At 41.0% G+C, this 25308-nt stretch overlaps 1 protein-coding gene and 1 long non-coding RNA gene across 5 annotated transcripts; both read left to right on the forward strand.

The window, feature by feature from the left end:
• Positions 1–2435: 2435 nt before the first annotated feature.
• Positions 2436–12159, forward strand: LOC129849404 (zinc finger protein 239-like). Its single transcript, XM_055916277.1, has 2 exons — positions 2436–2951; positions 8795–12159. Exons 1-2 carry the CDS (start codon positions 2762–2764, stop codon positions 9700–9702), a joined length of 1098 nt encoding a protein of 365 aa, XP_055772252.1. The 5' UTR covers positions 2436–2761; the 3' UTR covers positions 9703–12159.
• A 3081-nt stretch (positions 12160–15240) lies between these two features.
• On the forward strand, positions 15241–19394 carry LOC129849405 (uncharacterized). 4 transcript variants are annotated; one of them, XR_008758654.1, is made up of 5 exons: positions 15241–15842; positions 16810–17167; positions 17368–18309; positions 18529–18608; positions 19064–19394. It is a non-coding gene; the product is annotated as an uncharacterized LOC129849405 (long non-coding RNA). The 4 variants fall into 4 exon arrangements; XR_008758652.1 differs by having other exon boundaries at positions 16999–17167; XR_008758655.1 differs by having other exon boundaries at positions 16999–17167; positions 18537–18608.
• Positions 19395–25308: the final 5914 nt, after the last annotated feature.

A 25308-nucleotide genomic window follows, 5' to 3' on the forward strand; every position in this document is an offset into this window, starting at 1 on the left:
TCCATGTGTAACTCTGTGTGTTGTATGTGTCGAACTGCTTTGTTTTATCTTGGCCAGGTTGCAGTTGTAAATGAGAACTTGTTCTCAACTGGCCGACCTGGTTAAATAAAGGAGAAATAAATAACACATAATCATGTAGGAGCAGTACAGACCTAGTCTGTTCATTATATACATCTACATGATGTATTGGTACACCACGTAGGAGCAGTACAGACCTAGTCTGTTCATTATATACATCTACATGATGTATTGTTACACCATGTAGGAGGAGGATAGACCTAGTCTGTTCATTATATACATCTACATGATGTATTGTTACACCATGTAGGAGCAGTATAGACCTAGTCTTTTCATTATATACAGTATATCACAAAAGTGAGTACACCCCTCACATTTTTGTAAATATTTGGGTATATCTTTTCATGTGACAACACTGAAGAAATGACACTTTGCTACAATGTAAAGTAGTGAGTGTACAGCTTGTATAACACTGTACATTTGCTGTCCCCTCCAAATAACTCAACACACAGCCATTAATGTCTAAACCGCTGGCAACAAAAGTGAGTACACCCTTAAGTGAAAATGTCCAAATTGGTCCCAAAGTGTCAATATTTTGTGTGGCCACCATCATTTTCCAGCACTGCCTTAACCCTCTTGGGCATGGAGTTCACCAGAGCTTCATAGGTTGACACTTAAGTCCTCTTCCACTCCTCCATGACGACATCACGGAGCTGGTGGATGTTAGAGACCTTGCACTCCTCCACCTTCCGTCTGAGGATGCCCCACAGATGCTCAATAGGGTTTAGGTCTGGAGACATGCTTGGCCAGTCCATCACCTTTACCCTCAGCTTCTTTAGCAAGGCAGTGGTCGTCTTGGAGGTGTGTTTGGGGTTGTTATCATGTTGGAATACTGCCCTGCGGCCCAGTCTCCGAAGGGAGGGGATCATGCTATGCTTCAGTATGTCACAGTACATGTTGGCATTCATGGTTCCCTCAATGAACTGTAGCTCCCCAGTGCCGGCAGCACTCATGCAGCCCCAGACCATGACATTCCCACCACCATGCTTGACTGTAGGCAAGACACACTTGTCTTTGTACTCCTCACCTGGTTGCCGCCAGACACGCTTGACACCATCTGAACCAAATACTTTTATCTTGGTCTCATCAGACCACAGGACATGGTTCCAGTAATCCATGTCCTTAGTCTGCTTGTCTTCAGCAAACTGTTTGCGGGCTTTCTTGTGCATCATCTTTAGAAGAGGCTTCCTTCTGGGACCACAGCCATGCAGACCAATTTGATGCAGTGTACGGCGTATGGTCTGAGCACTGACAGGCTGACCCCCCACCCCTTCAACCTCTGCAGCAATGCGGGCAGCACTCATACGTCTATTTCCCAAAGACAACCTCTGGATATGACGCCAAGCACGTGCACTCAACTTCTTTGGTCGACCATGGCGAGGCCTGTTCTGAGTGGAACCTGTCCAGTTAAACCGCTGTATGGTCTTGGCCACCGTGCTGCAGCTCAGTTTCAGGGTCTTGGCAATCTTCTTATAGCCCAGGCCATCTTTATGTAGATCAACAATTCTTTTTTTCAGATCCTCAGAGATTTCTTTGCCATGAGGTGCCACGTTGAACTTCCAGTGACCAGTCAGTATGAGGGAGTGTGAGAGCGATGACACCAAATTTAACACACCTGCTCCCCATTCACACCTGAGTCCTTGTAACACTAAAGAGTCACATGACACCGGGGAGGGAAAATGGCTAATTGGGCCCAATTTGGACATTTTCACTTAGGGGTGTACTCACTTTTGTTGCCAGCGGTTTAGACATTAATGGCTCTGTGTTGAGTTATTTTGAGGGGACAGCAAATGTACACTGTTATACAAGCTGTACACTCACTACTTTACAATGTAGTAAAGTGTCATTTCTTCAGTGTTGTCACATGAAAAGATATACTCAAATATTTACAAAAATGTGAGGGGCGTACTCACTTTTGTGATATACTGTACATCTACATGATGTATTGTTACACCATGTAGGAGCAGTATAGACCTAGTCTGTTCATTATATACATCTACATGATGTATTGTTACACCATTTAGGAGCAGTATAGACCTAGTCTGTTCATTATATACATCTATATGATGTATTGTTACACCATGTAGGAGCAGTATGGACCTAGTCTGTTCATTATATACATCTACATGATGTATTGTTACACCATGTAGGAGCAGTATAGACCTACAGTAGCTAGCTACTTATTTAGATGTAGTATAACTTAATGAAACTGCCTTAAATGTGCTGCAATAAACATTTTTTATTCGCACTAATCGATCAACACATTCCTGTCTTTGTATGTCTCAATATAATAGTATTATTTAATTAAATCCATTTAAAATAATCTTTGTCTGAAAATAAAATATGATCCTCAACTGCGTTTCCACTCCAGTCAGCAGACGGCGATGTGCGTCTTTCAGGCGTCGCTGCCAGCGTGACGTATAATCTAGTGGACGGTTCTTCATAAACAGCTCGTCAACCACCTCGGTAGCTTGCTAGCCAACATACCCGAAAGATTCAAGCTATTTATACGCTTTCGGTGTATATTAGCTACTGTGTTTTAGACACACTTCTGTCGTAACAACTTGTTAACCTATTTAATTGAATATTACGTTATTTTGTATTAGTCAGCTATAGTAGCTGGCTGGTTTAGTCAGCACTAGCCTAGTCGCTAATGATAGCTAGTTAGCTAACATCCCCGAACATGAGGTCAGTAAGCTTCTCCCCTCCTGCTAAAGAAGAGGAAGTCTGCTGGACGGAGAAAGAGGGTCTGGGGCTGAACATTGTTGTGAAAGAGGAGGAAGAGGAGGCTGTTTTTGGTGTGAAAGAGGAGGAGGGGGAGATTACTGTCACATTGGAGGAAGAAGAGGAGGTTGGAGATCTGTTTAACCCCAGTAAGTACCGTCTCTGCAGTCGTTGAACCAATATGCAGTAAAGGGGTTCTACACTGTAATGTTGTTCTGTAGGAATGGCTGAAGCTACACTGTAACGTGTAGAACAAGAGTGGACCATCAACAAGACATTAACAATTGATCAAATGCATCCAATGACAATGCCTGAAATACTGTAGTCCTCAATATCTCCTATTAGATTAGCCCAATATGTCGTCTTAAAGGGGCAATCAGCAGTTGTTACATCCATTTTGGGACGTACACATTAATGATATGTACCCATTGTTTCTTGAAGAAATCACTTATAAATGCCTCATGAGCTTAGTTCAACTGTCGTACCCCATCAGAACCCAAAATATAAGCTTATATTTTCTCCAATGTTTGTCAGTAAAGATAAACAAACACTGTATATCCTCTAAACATGGTTAAAACTATAATGTTGATATCATGGATGGTTGCATTTCTACAGCCCCATCCCTCAGCTTTTTACCGAAACGGGTAGGGAGTACGCTTTGTTATTGTTTCTACTGCTGATTGCTGCCCCTGTTACTCCTCAGGGTCCAAGGACTGTATGTTATTTTCAGAGGTAGACTGGCTCTGGCAGGTCAAATATTCCATCTAAATGTGAATTGATTCTCAATTGCGATACGTTTCTAGAAACATAAATCGCTGTACTTTCAAATCACATCAACATAAGTTCACACAATACTTAAATATCACATCAAAATAGTTTCACATTATACTTAAATATCACATCAAAATAATTTCAAATAATACTTTCATATCACATCAAAATAGGTAACCATTCGCGATGCCCCAAAAGGTAAACCAAATTCGTTTCTCGTCATTTCTCCTTCTTTCAGGCTTCTTTTTCTTTGGACTATATGGTGGTTGGAAACCAACTTTAAGGTGCATTACCACCATCAACTGGACTGGAGTGTGGACCTCAGTTCATCTTTCAATCACCCACGTGGGTATATACCAAGACAGTCATGAAGAGGGCACAACAAAACCTTTTCCCCCTCAGGAGACTGAAAAGATTTGGCATGGGTCCCCAGATCCTCAAAAGGTTCTACAGCTGCACCATCGAGAGCATCCTGACCGGTTGCATCACCACCTGGTATGGCAACTGCTCGGCGCTACAGAGGGTAGTGCGAACAGCCCAGTACATCACTGTGGCCAAGCTTCCTGCCATCCAGGACCTATATAATAGGCGGTGTCAGAGGAAAGCCCACAAAATTGTCAGAGACTCCAGTCACTCAAGTTATAAACTGTTTTCTCTGCTACTGCACGGCAAGTGGTACCGCAGGGCCAAGTCTAGGACCAAAAGCCTCCTCAACAGCTTCTACCCCCAAGCCATAAGACTGCTGAACAATTCATGAAATCGCCACCAGACAATTTACATTGACCCCCCACACCCCCTCCATTTTGTGCACTGCTGCTACTCGCTGGTTGTTTGTTACCTATGCATAGTCACTACGCCCCCACCATGTACAGATTACCTCAACTAGCCTGTACCCCCGCACACTGACTCTGTACCGGTGCCCCCTTATATATAGCCTCCACACTGACTCGGTCCCGGTGCCCCCTGTATATAGCCTCCACACTGACTCAGTACCGGTGCCCCCTGTATATAGCCTCCACACTGACTCAGTACCGGTGCCCCCTGTATATAGCCTCCACACTGACTCAGTACCGGTGCCCCCTGTATATAGCCTCCACACTGACTCAGTACCGGTGCCCCCTGTATATAGCCTCCACACCGACTCAGTACCGGTGCCCCCTGTATATAGCCTCCACACTGACTCAGTACCGGTGCCCCCTGTATATAGCCTCCACACTGACTCAGTACCGGTGCCCCCTGTATATAACCTCCACACTGACTCGGTACCGGTGCCCCCTGTATATAGCCTCCACACTGACTCAGTACCGGTGCCCCCTGTATATAGCCTCCACACTGACTCAGTACCGGTGCCCCCTGTATATAACCTCCACACTGACTCAGTACCGGTGCCCCCTGTATATAGCCTCCACACTGACTCAGTACCGGTGCCCCCTGTATATAACCTCCACACTGACTCGGTACCGGTGCCCCCTGTATATAGCCTCCACACTGACTCAGTACCGGTGCCCCCTGTATATAGCCTCCACACTGACTCAGTACCGGTGCCCCCTGTATATAGCCTCCACACTGACTCAGTACCAGTGCCCCCTGTATATAGCCTCCACACTGACTCGGTACCGGTGCCCCCTGTATAAAGCCTCGTTATTGTTATTTTCATTCTGTTACTTTTTATTATTACTTTTTATTTTAGTCTACTTGGTAAACGTTTTCTTCTTCTTGAACTGCACTGCTGGTTAAGGGCTTGTAAGTAAAGCATTTCACTGTAAAGTCTAAGTTGGTGTCTTGACGGATTTGTAAAAAACGGTTTATCATAAAACACTATACAGTGGGGAGAAGAAGTATTTGATACACTGGCGATTTTGCAGGTTTTCCTACTTACAAAAATCCAGAAAATCACATTGTATGATTTTTAAATAATTCATTTGCATTTTATTGCATGACATAAGTATTTGATACATCAGAAAAGCAGAACTTAATATTTGGTACAGAAACCTTTGTTTGCAATTACAGAGATCATACGTTTCCTGTAGTTCTTGTCCAGGTTTGCACACACTGCAGCAGGGATTTTGGCCCACTCCTCCTCCATACAGACCTTCTCCAGATCCTTCAGGTTTTGGGGCTGTCGCTGGGCAATACGGACTTTCAGCTCCCTCCAAAGATTTTATATTGGGTTCAGGTCTGGAGACTGGCTAGGCCACTCCAGGACCTTGAGATGCTTCTTACGGAGCCACTCCTTAGTTGCCCTGGCTGTGTGTTTCAGGTCGTTGTCATGCAGGAAGAACCAGCCACGACCCATCTTCAATGCTCTTACTGAGGGAAGGAGGTTGTCGGCCAAGATCTCGCTATACATGGCCCCATCCATCCTCCCCTCAATACGGTGCAGTCGTCCTGTCCCCTTTGCAGAAAAGCACCCCCAAAGAATTTTGTTTCCACCTCCATGCTTCACGGTTGGGATGGTGTTCTTGGGGTTGTACTCATCCTTCTTCTTCCTCCAAACATGGCGAGTGGAGTTTAGACCAAAAAGCTCTATTTTTGTGTCATCAGACCGCATGACCTTCTCCTATTCCTCCTCTGGATCATCCAGATGGTCATTGGCAAACTTCAGACGGGCCTGGACATGCGCTGGCTTGAGCAGGGGGACCTTGCGTGCGCTGCAGGATTTTAATCCATGGTTTTCTTTGTGACTATGGTCCCAGATCTCTTCAGGTCATTGACCAGGTCCTGCTGTGTAGTTCTGGGCTGATCCCTCACCTTCCTCATGATCATTGATGCCCCACGAGGTGAGATCTTGCATGGAGCCCCAGACAGAGGGTGATTGACCGTCATCTTGAACTTCTTCCATTTTCTAATAATTGCGCCAACAGTTATTGCCTTCTCACCAAGCTGCTTACCTATTGTCCTGTAGCCCATCCCAGCCTTGTGCAAGTCTACAATTTTATCACTGATGTCCTTACACAAGTCTCTGGTCCTGGCCATTGTGGAGAGGTTGGAGTCTGTTTGATTGAGTGTGTGGACAGGTGTCTTTTTGTACAGGTAACGAGTTCAAACAGGTGCAGTTAATACAGGTAATGGGTGGAGAAGAGGAGGGCTTCTTAAAGAAAAACTAACAGGTCTGTGAGAGCCGGAATTCTTACTGGTTGGTAGGTGATCAAATACTTATGTCATGCAATAAAATGCAAATTAATTACTTAATCATACAACGTGATTTTCTGGATTTTTGTTTTAGATTCCGTCTCTCACAGTTGAAGTGTACCTATGATAAAAAATGACAGACCTCTACATGCTTTGTAAGTAGGAAAACCTGCAATATCGGCAGTGTATCAAATACTTGTTCTCCCCACTGTATATATATTTTTTAAATGTTGCTGACACCCCTGCCCAGAGGTGTCTCATTATTGGGATTCATTGCTGATTCCTACCTGTAGCTCACTATGAGGTGTCTAGTGATAAAGGTTAAGGCAAGGCTTTCGACTCTGTCAATCACCACATTCTTATCGGCAGACTCAACAACCTTGGTTTCTCAAATGACTGCCTCGCCTGCTTCACCAACTACTTCTCAGATAGAGTTCAGTGTGTCAAATCGGAGGGCCTGTTGTCCAGACCTCTGGCAGTCTCTATGGGGTACCACAGGGTTCAATTCTCTGGCCGACTCTTTTCTCGGTATATATCAATGATGTCGCTCTTGCTGCGGGTGATTCTCTGATCCACCTCGACGCAGACGACACAAATCTGTATACATCTGGCCCTTCTTTGGACACTGTGTTAACAAACCTCCAAATGAGCTTCAATGTCATACAACTCTCCTTCCGTGGCCTCCAACTGCTCTTAAACGCTAGTAAAACTAAATGCATGCTCTTCAACCGATCGCTGCCAGCATCCCCCCGACTAGCATCACTACTCTGGACTGTTCTGACTTAGAATATGTGGACAACTATAATTACCTAGGTGTCTGGTTAGACTGTACACTCTCCTTCCAGACTCACGTTAAACATCTCCAATCCCAAATTAAATCTAGAAACGGCTTCCTATTTCGCAACAAAGCCTCCTACACTCACGCTGCCAAACATACCCTCGTAAAACTGACTATCCTGCCGATACTTTACTTCAGTGATGTAATTTACAAAATAGCCTCCAACACTCTACTCAGCAAACTGGATGCAGTCTATCACAGTGCCATCCGTTTTGTCACCAAAGCCCCATATACCACCCACCGCTGCGACCTGTATGCTCTCGTTGGCTGGTCCTCGCTACATATTCATCGCTAAACCCACTGGCTCCAGGTCATCTATAAGTCTTTGCTAGGTAAAGCTCCGCCTTAACTCAGCTCACTGGTCACCATAGCAACACCCACCCATAGCATGGCCTGTTTATTGCCTTACCTCCTTACTCCATCACACTGTATATAGATTTTTATATTGTGTTATTGACTGTACTTTTGTTTATCCCACGTGTAACTCTGTGTTGTTTTTTTGTCGCACTGCTTTGCTTTATCTTGGTCAGGTCGCAGTTGTGAATGAGAACTTGTTCTCAACTGGACACCTGGTTAAATAAAGGTGGGGGAAAAATTTAATTAAAAATACATTTAAAAAATCTACTTTATTGACAACACCCAAATAGTTACTGTCATTAACGCGATTCTTCAATAATTAAACATATTTCTTAATACTGTAGCAAACATTATATTACACAGGACATTCAAACGAGCCTTACAATTATAATCCAAAGTAGTGTGAAATGCACTCATAAGCAACCTGGAAATGGAGGTTACTCCCCTGAGTTTTCACCCATTCACATTCAGAATACACTGTGAAAAACTAAAATCTTTGCTCACCATTTTTGCTCTAATCAGATATAGTACATCCATAACTATCGGTTTCCTTATTAGTAGGGAGGAGTTTCTACAACCAAATTGCATGTGCATCGCCCTTGTTCTGCAATTTTAGGAAACACAGAAAGGGGCTTATATTGGAGACCAAAAGTCGTCTGGCACACTGCTTACAGTTTCAACAACATGAATAACTTATTTCTAGCCTACAATCATCGATGTTAATACTAAAATATGAATATTCTTGCTCATTTTAAGACAATTGTCAAATAATTTTAACATTCATTACAGACATCAATTGTTGTACAGCATCATGGCTACGCTGTTGGCATCACCTTTTACAGTGGATTTCCACTGTTGTGGACCTTTAATCATCTGACTTTGTTGTTCACACAGGAGAGAGACGGGACTATGGTGGATCCTCTGGGGAGACTCAACAACACCATGATGCTGAAGAGGCAGAGAAGAGTCTCTCCACATCAGAACACCTCAAGAAACACCAGTGGAGACCCACAGGGAAGAAATCTCACTCCTGCTCTGACTGTGGGAAGAGATTCACCTCCTCATCAGGCATTAAAATTCATCAGAGAATCCACACAGGAGAGAAACCTTATAGCTGTGATCAATGTGGGAAGAGTTTTTCTACTTCTGGCTATCGGACAGTGCACCAGAGAACACACACAGGAGATAAACCTTATAGCTGTTATCAATGTGGGATGAGTTTTGCTGCATCTAGTGATCTGACAGTGCACCGGAGAACACACACTGGAGAGAAACCATATAGCTGTGATCAATGTGGGAAGAGGTTTACTAAATCTGGCTCTCTGACTTTACACCAGAGAACACACACAGGAGAGAAACCTTATACATGTGATCAATGTGGGAAGAGTTTTACTACATCTGGCTCTCTGACTTTACACCAGAGAACACACACAGGAGAGAAACCTTATAGCTGTGATCAATGTGGGAAGAGTTTTACTACATCTGTCTCTCTGACTTTACACCAGAGAACACACACAGGAGAGAAACCTTATAGCTGTGATCAATGTGGGAATAGTTTTTGTCAATCTGGCCAACTGACAGTGCACCAGAGAACACACACAGGAGAGAAACCTTATAGCTGTGATCAATGTGGGAAGAGTTTTGCTACTTCTGGCTATCTGACAGTGCACCAGAGAATACACACAGGAGATAAACCTTATAGCTGTGATCAATGTGGGAAGAGTTTTGCTGCATCTAGCTCTCTGACAGTGCACCAGAGAACACACACAGGAGAGCCAATGTATAGCTGTGACCAGAGATAATCTGATAAAAGATCTCTGACTAATCATCAGAAAATACATGAAGGAGTTGTTTCATGATATCAATTAAATGATGTCACAATGTAGAATGTTGTAGTAGGAGTATTCTAATGATGTCACAATGTAGAATGTTTTAACATTGTAGTAGGAGTATTCTAATGATGTCACAATGTAGAATGTTTTAACATTGTAGTAGGAGTATTTTAATGATGTCACGATGTAGAACCCTAAATGTTTGTCCCCTGTTCTATTGATTTCAACATGATATGGATATTAGCCTCAGGGGGAAAATCCACGCTCTGAATTGGAAGAGTACTATTTATGTGATTTAGTAAGTACACATTATCCCCAGATTCCGTGTGGTTTTTGAGCTGTTAGTTTTAACAGGAAGTGCAACCTCATCTCCTTCCTGTCGCACAAATGATTTTAGCATGAAATTAATTAGTTATGACAAATAAGTGTTGCGTTCCTTTGTTTAGCGACCCCTACATTTAAATGCATTCCAACAGCACGTACAACCTGATTTCCCCCCTAATTGATATCAGTGATTTATTGCTACTTGTCAAAACAGCGTTTCTGGAAATATGATTATTGTGGCAGATGTTTGTGTAAATAGCACATGTTATGTTTAGGTTTTCAATTTATCCCAAACTGTTTCTGCATATTGGTTATTGATTTGGACACGTTAATACTGTGTTTTGACATTGAGGCTATCCCACCTAGCACAATGTAATTGAAAAGTTGTTGAAAATAAGACTATGCAATCAAAATAAAATGTATATATTTTATTATTATACCATGCCTTACCATTAAGTTAATTATTGACAATACATATTAACAAAGGGGTGTCTATTTGGTTTTGATCATTCATATTTACAATTCATGTAACTTTTAGTAGTCATAATTATTTATGCAATCAACTGACAATTTACGGGTATAATTATATTGACATTGTTGCCCTTCTTTTAGAATAGCAGGTTTAATTCTCAGATGTGCCAAACCAAATTTACTAGAGCATGACATTGGGGACTGGGTCCCGATCCAACAACATGCCTATCTAGTGAACCCTGAGAAGAGAGAGAAGCTCCACAGTGAGGTGGAAAGTTACTACGGATATTGCAGGAGTTTCCTCTTGAAACCAGACATGTCCGTGTTAAGGACAACTTGGTTGCTGATTGTTTCAAGGGTGGGCAGTCATAGTTTTGCGTTTAGCCGTTGCGTTGCCATGGATCACAATTTATTTTGACTGCACGGTTTTTCTGTATTGGAGATGAGTTTTGTTTGGGCTCGTTCCAAGGGGACAAGAGTTCTAGAAGCTGGTGAGTTTTAGGAAGATGAGAGTTCTAGAACATAATGAGTTTTAGGAAGACGAGAGTTCTAGAACATGGTGAGTTTTAGGAAGATGAGAGTTCTAGTTTTAGAGTTTTAGGATTCTATTGAAAGAAAAAGGAGAAAAAAATAATAGGATTGTATATTATTATTTAGAAATACGTGTTTTTTCTTGATTTTAATTGTTGACAGCCAGTAGACACTATGTTTATATTGTAGAAGCATTGTAGTTGATTATGTGAAATGGAAGTTTTCTGTTGGGGGTGAGCAAACTTGTCCAACAAAAATTATAGGTTTTATTTGTTGTCTTAAGGGGGAAGGTGTTACAGGCTTTGGTTTTTCCATTTATGTTTTGAGGTTGGTCTTTAGCACGTATAGCTCGTTAGCAATAAGGACGCACCGATTCGTGTCACCTCGTTAGTCTGTATGTGTTACACCTGTGCTGGCTTGTCCATCTCGTTAGTGGGAAGGTGTTTCACCTGAGCTGGTCCAGGTTCTATTTAAGAGTGTCTGGCCCAGTGCTCCAGTTGTCTTGATAGATGTGGAGAGTCAACACCTTTAGTTGCTCCACCTTTTTGGTTTGCTTCCTGTCTTTTAAGTTTGTTGTGGGTTTTAATTTTGTTTGCCTCTTCTTGGGCAGATTTAGTGGGTCTTATGGTGGGTGTCTTTTAGGTCCCAGTTGTTGTTATTAGTCAACTTTCAGTGGACACCGCCATAGTGTCTTTCCGAGTCCCTCCTATATTAATTATAAATTAGGATGCTCATTAGAATTTTAGTTGGTAAACTTCTGTTTTTTATCCTCTTATTTTTGTGTACTAAATATTTCTGTTTATTTTCATTTTTTTTTTCTCCTGTGAAGCCATTGTGTTGAATCCAGGTCTGAAATGTACTGTGTAAATAAAGCTTGATTTGATTTGAACATATTGCAAAACAAATTAACCCAATGACTGACCAATCCTTAGAGTGCTCATTGGTTTTTCAGTTGTTATTCTTCTGTTTTTATCCTCTTATGTTTGTTGTGTAGTAAATATTTCAGTTTATTTTCATTGTTTTTTTATACATTTTTTCCTGTGACGCCATTGTGTTGCATCCATGTCTGAAATAAATAAAGCTTGATTTGATTTGAACATATTGCGAAACAAATGAACCCAATGACCGACCAATCAGACTCTTGCAAAACCAATTAACAAAATATGTGCAAAAGCAACACATATCTTGGTCCATCTTAGTATGAAAAACAGTATGAATTCAGTATATCTTCCACTATGTGAAAATAGTGCTGGTATGTACGTTTAGTATCACTTTACAACCAACCCAGTGCATTTGTTGAAAATGAAAAATGTTGAAATCAACAATAATACGTCAAAGGATTCAACTACTGAAAACTGAAACAATTGGCTCAAACAGATCAATCCCACTTTTTTGGACATTGGGTTTGATTCAGACCCTGCCAGCATGGCCAGAAATGTAACTTATAACCACTTATACTGTCATTGTACCAGGTGGACATTGGGTTTGATTCAGACCCTGCCAGCATGGCCAGAAATGTAACTTATAACCACTTATACTGTCATTGTACCAGGTGGACATTGGGTTTGATTCAGACCCTGCCGGTGTACCAGGTGGACATTGGGTTTTATTCAGACCCTGCCAGTGTACCAGGTGGACATTGGGTTTGATTCAGACCCTGCCAGTGTACCAGGTGGACATTGGGTTTTATTCAGACCCTGCCAGTGTACCAGGTGGATATTGGGTTTGATACAGACCCTGCCAGCATGGCCAGATATGTTACTTATAACCACAGAACCAACACAGACCTTTCATGCATGACTAAAAACGCCTAAGTATTAGATTTACTGTCCTGGTCTGTCACCGCCTCAGACACCATTCACAATGCTGGCTGAGGTACGAGTAAAACATGACATATTATTTCCTAACCATTCACAATGCTGGCTGAGGTACGAGTTAAACATGACATATTATTTCCTAACCATTCACAATGCTGGCTGAGGTATGAGTTAAACATGACATATTATTTCCTAATTGTCAAAAAATCCCCACTCCTTAATCAACTAGTCTCTCACTGTTTAACCAGAATAACATGAGTTGTGCCCTACAAACTGTTAGACTGTTAGTCCATAATCCTATTCAGCTATTTAGATGTCATGTATTGTCATGTTATGCTCACTATAAGAAATCCTGAATGTATTGAAATGCCTGGAGGGGATGTGTTAGTTCATTACCCATCATTTATACCTGTTAACCCATCATTTATACCTGTTAATTCATAACCCATCATTTATACCTGTTAGTTCATAACCCATCATTTATACCTGTTAGTTCATAACCCATCATTTATACCTGTTAATTCATAACCCATCATTTATACCTGTTAATTCATAACCCATCATGTATACCTGTTAGTTCATAACCCATCATTTATACCTGTTAATTCATAACCAATCATTTATACCTGTTAATTCATAACCAATCATTTATACCTGTTAATTCAGGGGCAGTTCAGGCAGGCTGGCACTCTCCCTGACCTTACTTGGCAGGAACTAATGGAGATCCATAATAAACCCCAGGAAGAGTATCTGCTGCCTTGGCAGGAACTAATGGAGATCCATAATAAACCCCAGGAAGAGTAGCTGCTGCCTTGGCAGGAACTAATGGAGATCCATAATAAACCCCAGGAAGAGTAGCTGCTGCCTTGGCAGGAACTAATGGAGATCCATAATAAACCCCAGGAAGAGTAGCTGCTGCCTTGGCAGGAACTAATGGGGATCCATAATAAATACAAATACTTGTATCAATATATTTGTCTCTCTTTTCTCTCGGATTCGAAAATGCTAATTAGCATCAAAGTAGACGATATGCAAGACTACAAATCCCTGCAAGCTCCTGCATGTCATCTCAAGCCATACATCTTTCATGACACCGTTCACAGAATTGTCCATTGAAATAAATGTTGACAATTTAATAATTGCTACATAAAGGCCTGATTGGTGGAGTGCTGCAGAGATAGTTGTTCTTCTGGAAGGTTCTACAATCTCCACAGAGGAACTCTGGAGCTCTGTCAGAGTGAACATCGGGTTCTCTTTTACCTCCCTGACCAAGGCCCTTCTACCCCCATTTCTCAGTTTGGCCAGGCGGCCAGCACTAGGAAGAGTCTTGGTGGTTCCAAACTTCTTCGAGTCTCATAGCAAAGGGTCTGAATACTTAAATACATTTGCAAAAATGTCTAAAAACCTGTTTTGGGGTTGTCATTATGGGGTAGTGTGTGTAGATTGATGAGGGGAATAATTATTCAATTTTAGAATAAGGCTGTAATGTAACAAAATCTGGAAAAACTGAAGGGGTCTGAATACTTAATGAATGCACTGTATAACACTGGCAGAGTTTTCTACCACTGGCAGATTTTTCTACCATTGGCAGTTTTGTACACAGTCACGTGATACGTGGTATAGAAAAGTCCAATCTTAGGAGAGTACATGGGAGGCACTATACTGTGTGTCTGCAGGTGTCTATCTGGTCAAAACCACTGATACAGGTGCCCCTCCACCCTCTGGTTGGGATGGATCATGTCTACAGAGAAACCTAGATTCAAATACTTAGATTTGTGTGTATTGGGTTGTGAAATTGTTAGATATTACTTGTTAGATATTACTGCACTGTCGGAGCTAGAACCACAAGCATTTCACTACACCTGCAATAACATCTGCTAAACACGTGTATGTGACCAATAAAATGTGATTTGATTTCGATTTTCAATAAACGTCCTATTTATCAAAGGTGCTTTTGTCTGGGGTCAAAATGACTCCAAAGGATTTGAATTTGTTAAAAGTCCATATTGATACAGAAACACTAAACCATGATTTAGATTTAATAAGAACAAGTTGATTGACAAAGTCATGAAAAATTGGAGGAATTGAATAACCCACATTTGGGCTATGATCAAAGATATGCCTCTGGGGTCAAAATGATCCATGTCAGAAGTATGGTTCAATGAAAATATGTAGTGGGTGTAAAGTTTGTTTTAAACTCTCACTCATTAAACACGAATCAATCAACACATGCTTCTCTTTGAACGACTTTATATAATATTAAACTTTTATGAAATAAATGAAAAATAAACGTTTGGTTCCTCAACTGCGTTACCCACTCCAGTCAGCAGATGGCGATGTGCGTCTTTTAGGTTCAGGCGACGCTGCCAGTGTGACGTATAATCTAGTGGACGGGACGCTCCTTCAACAACAACAGCTAGTCAGACACCTCCGTAGCTTTCTATCAAACATAGCTACAACATTCACCCGCTTTACACTGTTTTGGTGTATATTAGTCGCTGTGTATTAAACACACTTCTGTCGTATGTACTTGTTAGCCCATTTAATTATATATTCACGTTGTTTGTCAGCTAGCTGGTTTGCTAAGTTAGCTTAGAACTAAGCTAGTCGCTAATGCTAGCTAGCTAACATCTCCGACCATGAGTTCACTAAGCTACTCTCCTCCTACTAAAGAAGAGGTCTGCTGGATGGAGAAAGAAGCTCTCGTTAAAGAGGAAGAGAAAGATGTTACAATACAAAAACAAGTAGAGACTGTTACCGTGAAAGAAGAAGAGAAAGACGTTACAGTGAAAGAAGAGGAAGACGCGTTCAGAGTGAAAGAGGAGGAGGATGTTACAATAAAAGAAGAGGAGGAAGAGAAAGAGGAGAGAGCAGTTTTTGGAGTGAAAGAGGAGGCGGGGGAGATGACTGTCACATTGAAAGAGGAGAAGGAGGAAGAAGAGGAGGTTGGAGATCTGTTTAACACCAGTAAGTACCGTCTCTGCAGTCGTTGAACCAATATGCAGTAAAGGGGTTCTACACTTTAATGTTGTTCTGTAGGAATGGCTGAAGCTACACTGTAACGTGTAGAACATCAAGAGTGGACCATCAACAAAACGTTAACAATTGATCAAATGCATCCAATGACAATGCCTGAAATACTGTAGTCCTCAATATCTCCTATTAGATTAGCCCAATATGTAGTCTTAAAGGGGCAATCAGCAGTTGTTACATCCATTTTGGGACTTATACATTAATGATATGTACCCATCTGTTTCTTTAAGAATTCACTTATAAATGCCTCATGAGCTTAGTTCAACTGTTGTACCCCATCAGAACCCAAAATATGAGCTTTTTTGACTCCAATGTTTATCAGTAAATATAAACAAACACTGTATATCCTAAAAACATGGTTAAAACTAGAATGTAGATATCATGGATCGTTGCATTTCTCCAGCACCATCCCTCAGCTTTTTACTGAAACGGGCAGGGAGTACGCTTTGTTATTGTTTCTACTGCTGATTGCTGCCCCCGTTACTCCTCAAGGTCCAATGACTGTATGTTATTTTCAGAGGTAGACTGGCTCTGGCAGCTAAAATAGTCAAATATTCCATCTAAATGTGAATTGATTCTCAACGGGCAGGGAGTACGCTTTGTTATTGTTTCTACCCCTGATTCTCTGCCCCGTTACTCCTCAAAATAATTTCACATAATACTTTCATATCACATAACAATTATTTCACACAATACTTTCATATCACATCAAAATAATTTAAAATACTTTAACATCAAAATAATTTCACACAATACTTTCATATCACATCTAAATAGGTAACCAGTCTGTATAGATAGATAGCTAAGTGAATTAATTATCATCAGCTGTCTAACTTCATATTAGCTAGCTATCTTGATGTATTTATCACTGTAAAAAAACAAACTCCAAATGCATTTGTAGGTAGCTAGCTAACAGCCATGGAGGAGGGTGAAAGGATAGCAGCCCCAACTGTCAGTGAGAGAGGAGGCTATTCTGGATAGGGCAGGTACTTTTGTGTAGTTCCTGTCCCTAGAAGTGAGGACGGAGATAATAGTAACATAATATTCAGTGTGGTGTAATTTGACTATAATGAAGTGTGTTTCTTGTGAGGTTTTCTGTCCTCAGATAAAGAGCGCTATGAAAGCCAGTCTACATATGAAGAGGTCCCAATGAAGAGCAGTGGTTCTCAGTCCTGGGGACTCAAAGAGGCACATTGTTGTTTTTGCCTCAGCACTGCACAGCTGATTCAAATGATCAACTCATCATCAAGCTTCAAGTGGTATTTATGTATTCATTTGTGATGTCATCCTTGATATGATCCTGTTATTGTCACATGCTACACATGTACATATGTGTGCCCATGCATCTATCAATCCAATGTTATCATGATTTGTTATCAGGGATATTATACTTTAGTAATCCACAATGACCTGGTGATGTAACAGTCTAATAATGACATTGTCTTCCATATTCCTACAGATACCTTGTAACTGGAGATTCCTTCAAAACGATTGCCTACAGTTACCGTGTAGGGCACTGCAAGGTTGGGTGACCAGGGTCATCTGGGACTGCCTCCTGGAGGAATTCAGGTGTGTGAAGGCTACCTGTGTCCTGCGTAACTTCATGAGGATGGACACGAGGACCAGGAGGGGATCTGCAGCTGGCCGCCGTGTCCCAGAGGAGAAGTCTACTGCTCTGCAGGATGTTTCAAGGATGGGGTCCAACAACGCAGCAAGAGAGGCAATCCGTGTGCAGGAGATCTTCACCTCCTACTTCTTCAAAGAGGGTGCTGTTCCCTGGCAACACCATAGACTACACTATGCACAACCAAAGTCTCTTCAAAGAGGTTGCTGTTCCCTAGCAACACCATAGACTACACTATGCACAACCAAAGGCTCTTTTAAGAGGGTGCTGTTCCCTGGCAACACCATAGACTACACTATGCTCAACCAAAGGCTCTTTTAAGAGGGTGCTGTTCCCTGGCAACACCATAGACTACACTATGCACAACCAAAGGCTCTTCAAAGAGGTTGCTGTTCCCTAGCAACACCATAGACTACACTATGCACAACCAAAGGCTCTTTTAAGAGCCATCCACATTGCAATAGGAGTATTCTTCCATTTACTTAGCTATGTCAACTGCAGTTATTCAATTCATAGTTTCTCTCCCTTTGATTTCTACTTCTCAGGTGAGGGTGCTGTTTAGGTAAGGGTGTGATGTCTGTGCCAAAACAAAACAGGCTGTTTTAAATCACCCATATTGAAAAAATGTAGAACAATTAGACACCCTATAACCCACACCTACACACTCATGTAACAATCTGATTGATGGATTGTGTTGTGCAGTAAGCAGGCTCAGGTGTATAACTGTGGCTCCTTCCACCTTCAACGAATAGGCAAGAGGGCCAACCATGGAGAATAGTAAGACAATTCATTTTTTCTATAACTACGCTATATTGTTTGTCCTTGTGTGTCCGTTCATGTTTTTCAGCATAAAGTACTCTGCAGCCACTTAGTGTGGTGTGGACACCAGGTGAGGCCACACACAGATTCCTGTTGAACACTGTCGCTTTAACTACCTTATTTTCTCAATAACAGTCTCTCTCCTTCACTTCATCCCTCTCTCCCCTTCTCCCTAAGTCCTCTAGGTTATATCAGCTGTGTCGGTGAACCCCTCCTGCATCTGAACTGGCTACATAGAGGGCACAGCATGATCAGAGGTGAGAGGTCACTTGGTCAGGTCAACAGGAAGTATTATTAAAGAGATGCTTTACATTGAAATACAGAGAGATGCAGTAGTCCCAGAGTTAATGATCCCAGGTCAGTTTATATTATACAGGAAGTATTATTAAAGAGATGCTTTACATTGAAATACAGAGAGATGCAGTAGTCCCAGAGTTAATGATCCCAGGTCAGTTTATATTATACAGAAAGTATTATTAAAGAGATGCTTTACATTGAAATACAGATAGATGCAGTAGTCCCAGAGTTAATGATCCCAGGTCAGTTTATATTATACAGGAAGTATTATTAAAGAGATGCAGTAGTCCCAGAGTTAATGATCCCAGGTCAGTTTTGCATTTCACCTCCTGATTGATGACTAACAATGTTAGAATATAAATAAAAACACAAGGCTTAAACATGGTCTCTCTCTCCATCTGTCTCTCGTCTGCAGATATGTTTTGATGTGAGAGGATGCCAACCCCCAGTCCCATCATCGCCACCTCACCTGCTTTTAAGATAACCTGTGGGCCGACTAGAGACACTGCTATGTAATTGTGATGAACTGAGAGAATATTTATGTAGCACTGTGATTCATTAATCATGTGCTGCCTTCCCTGCTCCTATGTGCTTACCTCTTTCCCTTTCTGTCTTTTACACCTCTTTCTCACCTCCTCTTTCTTCCTCTGTTTTTATAATGCACAACAGATGTGCATTGAAGTACAGATTGAACTTGTATTTATAACACTTGGATAATGAGCTTTTCAATAAAGCGTTTCACATTCTCTACTGGTTGAAATGAAGTGTAATGTGATGAAATACTCCACCTATCCTGTGTTTATCAGATCAATGCAGATGAAGGGCATTAGATGTTGAGATGAACCGGTGTTGGAGTATTTACATGATGCATAGGAAGTGTAGTGTTCTGTTTTTTAACATGATATTTCTGTATATATGAATTAACTAGTTAAATTCTGTTTCTAGTCTATTAGTTACAATGTGTAACCATTGATGTCTCAGGACCAAGATTGGTAAACACTGTTGAAGTGTATAATTGTAATACATACATGCAGACACAGCGTCATTCAAAAACTGGAATTTGATACTCCTGGTATTGGATATGACTGAAAAATCATCTCAAAGACATTCATTCCTAAACTGCACATTTATTTGCCAAGGTAGAGTACATGATCAGTGAATATATTACATGTACAGGTTACAATGTGGGGATCTCATGCATGGTAATAACTACATATACGACTTGCATCCTTGGCACAACATGATATTATATTCTACTCAATCCATAGGCTTCATTAATGTCATTCAGGCTGTTTTGAAGTTGATACAACTGGCTATGATAGCTGAGGTTCATAGCTAGGTTCTGAACTAATATGTATACCAAACGTTTGGGTCCATACACAGATCGGCTAGATAGCTAGCTACACATCCATGGGCATACAGGTATTTTAATCATCCACTGCACAATAAGCAAGAAAATAGCTAATTACGTGATTTCATCTATCTGCATAGCAAACATAAGCAAGGAAAGCTTACAAAATTGTACATTCAATTTGCAGTAAAATCTTCAGCTAGCTAGATTCTATACATCCACTGTTTCACAAAACGACAGTCTGGTTTGCTGGTTGTTTCAGGAGTCCCTAAAACAACCAGAATTACAATTTCATACTCATGTCACAACACCCATAAAGCTAGCCAGCTAGCTGGCTAATGTTAGCTAGTCAGCTAGCTGGCTAATGTTAGCTAGTCAGCTAGCTGGCTAAATCACGATTTTTGTAAATGAACTATTATTTTAAAAATGCATAATCGTTTGTCTCTACATGAACTAACATTCCTGTCAACTGTACATGTTTTTGCATGATTAGTTATGACTTTATAATCCCTTACATTTGCTTCCATCCTAGTATTTCTGTCCGCCATCTTTGATTCAGTTCAGTTCTGTGTAGGGGTTCCCCTCTTTCCTAGTATTTCTGTTCGCCATCTTTGATTCAGTTCAGTTCTGTGTAGGGGTACCCCTCTCTTCTAGTATTTCTGTTTGCCATCTTTGATTCAGTTCAGTTCTGTGTCGGGGTACCCCTCAATTCTAGTATTTCTGTCCGCCATCTTTGATTCAGTTCAGTTCTGTGTAGGGGTTCCCTCTCTTCTAGTATTTCTGTTCGCCATCTTTGATTCAGTTCTGTGTAGGCGTACCCCTCTCTCCTAGTATTTCTGTTCGCAATCTTTGATTCAGTTCAGTTCTACTATATCTTTGCTGAAGAAAGTCTAACAGTCACTAGTGCAGCAGCAGCCTCCCCCTGCCCGGTAAAAAGTTTAAGATGAGATGGAACGGTTGACAGAAAAAATATATTGACTGATATTGATTTATTTAGTGGGGGCTAATTAATATTTTAGTTCTAGCGACGCCCCTGATTCATACCCTTTAACTTTTTGTCTGAAAATAAAATATACGTTTTACTCAATTGTGTTACCCACTCCAGTCAGCATATAGCGGTCTGCGACTTTAAGGCAATGCTGCTACTGTGACGTATAATCTAGTGGACGGAACGCTTCTTTCAACAGCAGCAACAGACAATCAGACAGGCAGCCACCTCGGTAGCTTGCTAGACAAAATAGCCGAACCAATATAGCTCTTTAGACGCTTTAGTGTATATTAGCCACTGTGTTTTAAACCCTCTTCTGTCGTCTAGTTGGTTAGTTAACCGTTTTAATTTCATATTTACGGTGTTGTTGTTATTATTCCGTTAGCGGGCTGGTTAAGTTAGCATTAGCCTAGCTAGCTAACATCCCCGACCATGCGGTCACTAAGCTACTCCCCTGCTATAGAAGAAGCGGGTATCACAGTAAAACAAGAAGTAGAGGATGAGGCCGTTTCAGTGAAAGAAGGGGAAGACGCGTTCAGAGTGAAAGAGGAGGAGGATGTTACAGTAAAAGATGAGGAGGATGCAGTTTATGGAGTGAAAGAGGAGGAGGAAGAGATGACTGTTACATTGAAAACGGAGGAGGAGGAAGAAGAGGAGGAAACTGGATATCTGGTCCCGGTTTCCCAAACGCATCTTAAGGTGTCCGATGGTTCTAACGGTGAACTTAGCCATAAGATGGTTTTGAGAAACCGTTCCCTGATTAACACTAGTAAGTACTGTCTTAAATATAGAGGCACAAACTCTGCAGTTGTTGAACTGATGTTTGGTGTTAAACAAATGCCTCATGAGCTTAGTTCAACTGTTGTTCCCATCAGAACCCCAAATAAGCTGTTTAGAAACAATGTAAATCAACACTGTAAAGACTCAACATGGTTAAAACTATCATGTTGATATCATGGATGGTCAGTCCTTGCATCCATTGTTCTGTCTATGAATTTGAGAGTAGTTACATTTCTCCAACCCCATCATCATCTTATTAGCAAAACAGTGGTGGAATTACAGCTTTGTTATTGTTTCAACTGCAGATTGGTTGTTTGTTGTGTGGCTTTTTTAAAGAGACAACCTAGGATTTAAACAGAAACAAAATGGCTGCCCAGAGACTTGGTTTGGTGAACAGCTGAGGGATGGGGGAAGGAGAAATGTAACCACTCTCAAATTCATAGAGAAAGCTATTGTATCAACCGTAACCCAAAACCTGGGGACCCCGTCAAGAAGTTCGGTCATCTTGGTATAACAGTTATAAGGTGTTGACTTGACAGTTGCTGGACCCAGGTTTGAGTTCAGCTCAGGGCTGCCCCCTGAATTCACTACAGTATGAATACAAGGACTGGCCATCCATGAGGTCAAAATTATAGTTTAACCAGGTTTCTAGGCTATATATTATATTCTAGAATTGCCCGTGAAGATTTCCTGTGGGGGTCAAATTGTTAGAGCTGTTGATAAGTCATTGTATAATATTCAGCCAATGTATTTTCATGCCATTACATCAATATAGCCCAACCAGAAGAGAATAAACTCTTCCTGAACCAACTCCTGCTGTCCTTCATACATTCTGACGTTGCTGGTAATCGGCTACACAAGCAGTCGGCAACCTACATTTGGAGTGCAAATTTATCTGACCATTTCTACCGATCTGCGTGCTGGTTATGATTTTCATTTGCACATTTTACTGAAACAGTTTAATTTCATTGATAATAGTATCTCAAAATCATTCTGTGATTAATCTACATTCTATCTAAATGAAAATTATACAAATCTAAAAGTAACTTTTATTGCCATTGCCAACTATGTAAAAAAAATAGCCTACATGAAACCAACAAACAAAAACATTTGCATTCTGCATGTAGAAAATATCCCGATCTAAAAATAAATATCCTATAAATCGCATTGGCTGCACATGGCCGGTCAACAACAAAAATGAAACATTCTATCAACTATCAACTGGGTCCTCCAAAACTTGCAACATTGTATAAATATTCTGGGCCCTCAGTTTCCTGCGCCAGTGAGTTCTGGACAGACACAGCTGTCGTCTATTTGTGCAAAGGATAAGAAGTAATCAGGTATTTTATAACATTTCCACTGGATCAGAGCATTACATTTTTCCCTTTAATGCTGAGTGGTTATCGAAAGGGCGAGAGCTGGAAATAATTTACAAATACTTTGAGCAACTATTGTCATTCGTAATGGATTCTAATAAGACTTTCTTTACCTGCTGTTTGAGGTAAGGAAAAAATTAGTTGGAGAAGCTGAATAATTTTTTTGTTGAGAAGCTCCACAACTCATTAGTGGTGGTGCGTTAAGACAATCTGAAATACTATCAGACATCCCCAAATGGGCACATTTTATAGGCCTACATTTGTGCTCAGTCCAGGTTGACTAGTCCTACTTCTATATGTGTAATCAGGTGTGCGTCCTTACTCAACGCTGACAGGAGTGTTTCAAACAAAAGACAGTGAATAAATTGACCAAACTGACGCATCTTGCGGGGTCAGGTCTGGGTGGTCTGCCAGGGGTCGTTTCATTTAGTATCCGTTTGGGTCGGCTGGGGAATGATTGTATTTCCCCATAGTATGTTGTTCCGAAGTTGACCAACTGAAAGGGAGTGTAACTTTGATTATAATTACTCTTCCCATAAAACTTCTTAAGGACTGGGGGTGCTGTTTACACTTTTGGGGAAAATCGTATCCAATTTAAACGGCCTCGTACTCAATTCTTGCTCGTACAATATGCATATTATTATTAATATTGGATAGAAAACACTCTCTAGTTTCTAAAACAGTTCTAATTATTTCTCTAAGTGAAACAAAACTCTTTTTACAGCCCATTTCCTATCCGGAAGTGAGATTTCCAATAGCGAGGTCTCTCTTCAAGAGCTTGTCTATAAAAGGGCATGTCACTTATGACTGTAGAAACACGTCATACACCTTCCCCTGGGTGTCATGCGGAAGTGAGAGCAGAAATGACTTGATTATCTCGTTCTGGGATTGAATACAACCTCTTGGAGTGAGAGGTCCGCCATTATTTGTTTTTGGAAGGCGCGAAGTTGGACCTGGAATCGCCTCCTGGAAAACCGTCGTTATAGGTGAATATAATCTCCGGCTTCGATATTATTTGATACATGTCACAATATCATCCTAAAGTATGTTTTTTCAATATAGTTTAATTATATTATTGAAATTTATTCGGGACTTTAGACGTGATGCGTTGGAGGAATTTGTTCAAGAAGGAGAGGTTAGCGCCGCACGGCCAGTGTGCTTGCTAATTCAAGAGGGAAATAGTTTGTTCTGGATCCAAACAAAGACGCTTCTGAACAAAGGACCCCTTTACAACATTCTGATGGAAGATCAACAAAGATAAGGACCCAATTTTGGATGCTATTTCATATATCTGTCGAACTGTGCTATCGCTACCGATTGCATTGAATCAATGCTGTTGTGTGATAGCTATTGTAGTAAGCTAATATAACGATATATTGTGTTTTCGCTGTAAAGCACTTCAAAAATCGGAAATATTGGCTTAATTCACAAGATCTTTGTCTTTCATTTGCTATCCACCACATATTTCTCTGAAATGTTTTATGAGTAATTAGGTAGTTGACGTTGGTGTCTGTATTTACTCTGGCTACTCCCGTGCTATTTCTGACTGTAGCTATGATGGTAGCAGTAATGTAAAACTGATTTACAGCTCAAATATGCACATTTTTTTAACAAAACATAGATTTATTGTGTAACATGTTATAGGACTGTCATCTGAGGGCGTTGTTTCTAGGTTAGTTAGGTTGGTTCTAGTTTAGTCAGGTTGGCTTTGTGCATGCTACCTGCTGTGAAAAATGGTGCTGTGAAAAATGTCTGTCCTCTTTTGTATTTGGTGGTGAGCTAACATAAATATGCGTGGTGTTTTTGCTGTAATACATTTTAAAAATCGGACATGTTGGCTGGATTCACAAGATGTTTATCTTTCAAATGCTGTATTGGACTTGTAAATGTGTGAAAGTTAAATATTTCTAAAAAATATTTTTTTGAATTTCGCGCTCTGCCTTTTCAGTGGAATGTGGGAGGAGTTCCGCTAGCGGAACGCCAGTCCTAAACAGGTTTTAAGGAGGGAATCGAGGTTCAACACCTGTTTGTCCCCGCCCTTTCCTGGGTTGGTGAAGAGCGGCATTACATTTTAAGGAATAAATCCAAGCCTCACTCTCATCACCTGTGGACGGTGGTGCTTCCAGCGAGGCGTGGATTTAATAGTATGTTGTACCTAGTTTCCC

The sequence above is a fragment of the Salvelinus fontinalis genome, unplaced genomic scaffold, assembly GCF_029448725.1.
Source record: "Salvelinus fontinalis isolate EN_2023a unplaced genomic scaffold, ASM2944872v1 scaffold_1455, whole genome shotgun sequence".
NCBI classification, from domain to species: domain Eukaryota; kingdom Metazoa; phylum Chordata; class Actinopteri; order Salmoniformes; family Salmonidae; genus Salvelinus; species Salvelinus fontinalis.

Coding starts and splice junctions, on each gene's coding strand:
- LOC129849404 (XM_055916277.1), top strand. CDS start 2,762: ATGAGGTCAGTAAGCTTCTCCCCTCCTGCTAAAGAAGAGGAAGTCTGC. Junction 2,952..8,794: donor TGGAGATCTGTTTAACCCCA/GTAAGTACCGTC, acceptor TTGTTCACACAG/GAGAGAGACGGGACTATGGT.